The sequence below is a fragment of the Pituophis catenifer genome, unplaced genomic scaffold, assembly GCF_029215685.1.
Source record: "Pituophis catenifer annectens isolate HBS135680 unplaced genomic scaffold, rPitCat1.0.hap2 SCAF_4, whole genome shotgun sequence".
In the NCBI taxonomy this organism is placed as follows: Eukaryota; Metazoa; Chordata; class Lepidosauria; order Squamata; family Colubridae; genus Pituophis; species Pituophis catenifer.
The window spans coordinates 67,405,678-67,410,947 of NW_027256884.1; the positions used below are offsets into that span (position 1 = coordinate 67,405,678).

At 43.5% G+C, this 5,270-nt stretch overlaps 1 protein-coding gene across 6 annotated transcripts; it reads left to right on the forward strand.

Annotated features, from left to right (window-relative positions):
* The first annotated feature begins 227 nt into the window (after nucleotides 1-227).
* On the forward strand, nucleotides 228-5,005 carry MID1IP1 (MID1 interacting protein 1). 6 transcript variants are annotated; one of them, XM_070943436.1, is made up of 2 exons: nucleotides 228-245; nucleotides 3,268-5,005. In XM_070943436.1, exon 2 carries the CDS (start codon nucleotides 3,524-3,526, stop codon nucleotides 4,037-4,039), a length of 516 nt encoding a protein of 171 aa, XP_070799537.1. In that variant the 5' UTR covers nucleotides 228-245; nucleotides 3,268-3,523; the 3' UTR covers nucleotides 4,040-5,005. The 6 variants fall into 6 exon arrangements, with proteins under 6 accessions (XP_070799537.1, XP_070799534.1, XP_070799538.1 ...); XM_070943433.1 differs by lacking the exon at nucleotides 228-245 and adding an exon at nucleotides 289-512; XM_070943437.1 differs by lacking the exon at nucleotides 228-245 and adding an exon at nucleotides 1,847-1,872.
* Nucleotides 5,006-5,270: the final 265 nt, after the last annotated feature.

Here is a 5,270-nt window from a genome sequence, read left to right on the forward strand (position 1 = left end):
GTCCCAATGCCTTGGCTTATTGTCGTTTATAGGTTGTCATGACAACACACTCGTTCCCGTTCTCTCTCCCTCCCCGCCACGAGATCTTCACGCTGCTCTCTTCAGCTGCCACTCCTTTGTTGCCACGGGCGCTGGAGCAGAAAGAGACAGGAAGTGTTATTTCTGATCGGGCATTGGCGAGACTTATTAGCATATCCGGATGGAGTCTGACTAGCAGCACGCACGGTGATTGGCTGAAGCTGGAGGTGAGGCTGTGGGGTGATCCCGGCAGGCCGTAACTGTCGGTCATTGACGGGGCTCAGCTCTAGGAGGCGGCACGCGGAGGTTTTATGCGTCCGCGTGACCTCTTTTGCCCCGAAAAGTATTGCGCATCAACCCGGATCTTCTCGCGGCTTTATAATCTTTTTATTTTATTTTTTAATTCTGGATGGCGGAAGGGGAGAGAAGTTGTAGACATTCGCTTGCAGACTGCTCCGCTTTGATCTGCTCGCGGAAGTAAAACGTCTGCAACGGTAAGAGTCATGTTCACGCATCCGAGGTGTGAAAAGCAATGGAATGCTCCTATTGCCAGCGACCTACTAGTAATAGGAATCGAGCAAATAGTTTTGACCTTCGAAATAGTTCTCCGAGGCGACACAAACAACCTAGCCACCACTTGCTATTGCCGATAACGCATATCTCACTCGTTCATCTGATTCGAGCTATCTTTTTAAATGCGTTACTAAAACCTGGGCAGTTCCGGTGTAATAAGGTGAAAGAGTTGTAAAGGGAAAAATCCATCGGGATCCTTGTCTCTAGAGTATCTATAAACTTGAAAAATAATGCTAAATTTTTAGGCACATTTAATTGGAGTAAAACGTCCAACAGACACAAGATTTATTCTCCAGTAAAACAACGTATACTTAAGAAAATACGTGTTCAACCTCCCAATCGATGTCTATTATTCGAACTTGAATATAATATGCCCCTCGCAAAGGGAATAATCTATACATGTGTTCTGTCATCTACGGAAGCTGGCTGCACTCGATATTTTTGACCGTAGAAAATCTAGCTAAAAGCAATTTAATACATTCTCAAAACCTTTAGATCATTGCCAAGGCTGAAAGAATTTAAAGGTATATATATCAGACAGGATTTTAGAAAAAGTCTGCAGTCCTTTCCCATTAAGGTGGGAGTTTGATCCCGAGTTTTTCGTACTCTGATTCCAATTTTTCCCCCTGCGAGATAAAAAAAACGTCAGGAAGCCAATTGCTTTGGGAAACTACTACCAGGGAAGGGCTAGGGCTAGGCCTAGGGCATCCCTTCGAAGAGTTGCATTTTATTTAAAATACTGTAGTCATAAGTGTCCCACAGACACCTGCCTGTTTTATTTGAAGATGAACCTGAGGAAGGGGGAATGACCTCACGCCTAGAGATTTTTTTTTTCAGAGACTAGAAATTGTTCGTGTGGTAATTCATGGGCTCCTTTCAGGTAACTGAGTAGAATTTCAAGGCAGATGCTTGAGGCAGCAATGCTCTTTAGCACTATCAGTGTTTTAAGAGCCAGGTGTGATTAATCGGTCGCTCACTTACAGGCTCACCATTGGGGGGGGGGGTTAGAGAAGCTCTAAGACTGACCCTAACAGAAGCTTTGGGTCTGAAGTCTGGCAAGAGACCACTGCAAATATGGTACCCTCCTCAAGCCGCCTTGAGCAAGAAAATGGTAAAAGGATTGGAGAAGCTTTTAGTGAAAGAAAAAAACGTCCCGCCTTATATTGCTGAGGAACTTGTCCTGCTGTTTGCTCTATTTTAGGTAACCGCCTTTAACAGTTGCGGTCGTTTTGAGTGCTTTTTGACAACGATCCCACAGCTTTTGGGAGGCTGGTTTCAATTGTGTGTGTTTTTTTTTTAATTGCTACTCTGGATGGGGTGGGGTAGTGGGTGGGGGGGAGAGATAGAAGAGAATTGAGTTCTTGATGCTCCGACGCGCGGGGTTGTAAAAGGAAAGGAAACCTAGTCGTGTTTGTTTTACTCACTCCTCCATGGCAGCCTGCGAATCTGAGGACAAGCAAGCTAACTTCTGCTTTGGGGGATGCTGCAAAGATTTCCCTTGGTTCACATAGTGGGGTGAGAGCCTCTATTTGACAACTTCTCCTCCCCCAATCAATACCAATGCTCATAGGGCCCTCCCGGGTGGATGTTGGTGAAGAGGTGGAGCTGCGTGTCGATCCTGCTAGCAGAATCCGGTATTGTATGTGGTCACTTGGAAAGCCCAGATAAGCCTCTCTTTCTCTTTTTTTCCCCCATGCCTTGCTTCACTGCAAGGGGGTGGCCCTTGGAAACACCTTATTTTAACATACGGGCTATAAATACTGTTCTGAGATAGAGACGGAGCGAAAGACTGCGGTAGGGCACCAGGACGCACGCGGAGCCGGCTAGCCGCCATAGTTGAAGTTCGGGGTGAGTTGCAGGGGCGGCTTATTTTGCGCTTATTTCGGTTCTTCGGCTGTTTTCCATTTGCTGCTTTGAATGGAAAGGGCGGCGAGGCGATTCTTTGAAGTAGAGCCTGGGTTTTCTCACGGTTTGCGAGGTATACATTTGGGATTGACAGGAGAAGAGTTACTTCAGACTCCCCCACCCCCGCGCCTTTTGCATCGAAGGAAGTTTTATATGCACGGGAGGAAAGCAGATGCGAGCCAAACCGGGAGTCTACTCCCTGGGTGGAGCTGGCAGTCCAAAGGCGCTGTTGAAGAGACGGGCCTGTGTGGCTATATATAAGCATTTTCCAACGAAACGAAGGAGACTGAGATACTGCGCTGGCTTCTCGGCAAGATGTGGAGTAGGAGGTGACATTGCGAAATGGCTAGGAGGAGAAATACCCGAGTGAGATTCTGCTGCTTGTTCCCGCGTGTACAGAGATGGGGACAATGGTTATTTCGGTGCTTTGGTTGTGCTTATAAGTGCTTTCCTTTACCGGTGTATTTACATAAATGTGCTCAGTTTAATTCGGAAAGCGGTGGGGAGGGAATTGCATTGATGGTACATGAAGATCAGGATGAGAAGAGGGTTGTTTCTTTTTACTCCAATAATTTATTTTAGGCATAGAAACAATAATACAATTATAAATTGGAGAAGGAGCACTATGGAGAAAGCTGTGAATTTTAAAAGAGCCAGGCATTTGATGAAAGGCAAGGGCTCAAACCAGCTAGCGGACAGGCAGAGCTGATACAGCATGGGTTTGGGGCAAAGCACGGACTGGTCTCAATCGCCATCTTTTCTCTTTTACAGCCACCCCTTGCAGCAGAGGCTTTCTTACGCTGAGCCTGCATTGTACCTAATATTTGAGAAAGAAAGTTGGAGAAATATCACTGAACCCTTGGGAGAATATTGTACAGAAAAGGAAAACAGTGGTGGGCTTCTCTTTTGGAAAATAATCTTAACTACTTGGCAGCAGTTTTTCTCACTGATTCCATCTTAACAGCTAGAGCTTCCTTAAGGTACTTCTCTCCTGCTTGCTCACAGTGCACCTTACCCAGCAATCAAGATGATGCAGATCTGTGACTCTTACAGCCAAAAACATTCCCTCTTCAATGCAATGAACCGCTTTATTGGAGCTGTTAACAACATGGACCAAACAGTGATGGTGCCCAGTCTTCTTCGGGATGTGCCTCTCATGCTGAATGAACTGGATTCAGGGGGTGGTTGTGGAGAAAGGGAGCCCCAGTTGACCCCCAATGGCAGTACCTATTGTTCTTGCAGAGATATGTATAGTCACTATATGTTGCTCAAATCCATTCGCAATGACATTGAATGGGGTGTATTGCAGCAGGCAAATGAGGAAACCACTGGAAGGAAGAAGGATAAGCTGAATGGGAGCTCTGGTGCCATGGACATAAGCCGAGGAATCCCTGAAGAGGAGGAGGTGGAGGAGGATTTAGAGAAGCAATTTCATTATCACCTGAGTGGGCTTCACACTGTGCTCTCCAAACTTACCCGCAAGGCCAATGTACTTACCAACCGCTACAAGCAGGAAATTGGAGTCAACAATTGGGGGCACTGAATGGGGAGGGGGAAAGCACTGCCTGCCTGTTCTGGTGACAAGTAAAAAATAAAAACAAATAGGGGAAGTAGGTATTTGGAAAGGGCTAAGGAAGAATGAAAACAATAGTGTGTGTGTGTGAGAGAGAGAGAGAAAGAGTGGGAGATTTAAAAATTAGAGTATATCAAGGTCAGTAGTAAGCGTAGGGTGCAGTATAAAATTTTGTGTCTTGGAGAGAAGAATACAAAGATAAAGTTAAAGGGACTTTTTATTTTAGAATTTTACTGTTGACTACTATAACCTTTTAGGGAGGCGGGGTGATAAAGTTCTGCCTCAACTAGCAGGCATAACTAGGCAGCCAAGTATAAAGTTTCCAGATTCTGAGGACTCCAAATGATGTATAATGGCCCTGGCCAGTTACTGAAAGAGTTTGTTGTAATTCTTGGGAAACTGCACAAGTGCATGTAGTGGTGGCAATTGTAGAGATGATTGTATCACTTCTTTCCTGATTTTGCACTAATTTTGTAACAAATATATGTTTGTGTGGATGTATGTAAGAACCTATGAATTCTCTGCATGCTATCAGAATTGTAGACATCTTTTTATCAACGCAGAAAAATTCTATTAACACCAGTTAAACATGTTTTTAAATATACAGGGCGAACAGTTATTCATCTTTAGATACAACACTTTCCTTATTGCATAGAATTGGTTGAGATGAAACTGCAAGTATGCTACTTAAATTATTTTTGCAGTGGATAGAGCCAGTTAATGTCCACTCATATTTCAGTGGAGAGTAAAAGCAATTACTTAATGTGCACTTATATTTAACTGGAAAGATAGGGTCCCATTATTGTACATGTATTGAAGATTATTTAAACTTTTTTATTCAGATATGGAATATATTCTAAAATAAGATATATTGACTAAAGTTGATGTATGTTTGTATACTATGGCTCCACTTGAATTAAATGCTAATGTTTACAACTCAGGAACTCTAGGTATTCTTTACAAGAGAAATTACTCTTTAAATTGTTTTAATCAATTTATTCAAATTGATCGTAGGAGCAGTATTCTCTGTTCACAGCTCTTATTCCATGGAGCAGATGATCCATGGAATTGCATTATATTCCAAATTAATGTATGTATATGCTGACTTTCTTTGATTAAATTCAAAGCAATGCAAATAGGGTTTCTCAGGACGTTTTCTATCCAAGCATTACATTTTCAGACCTTCCACAAAGTGGCTGTA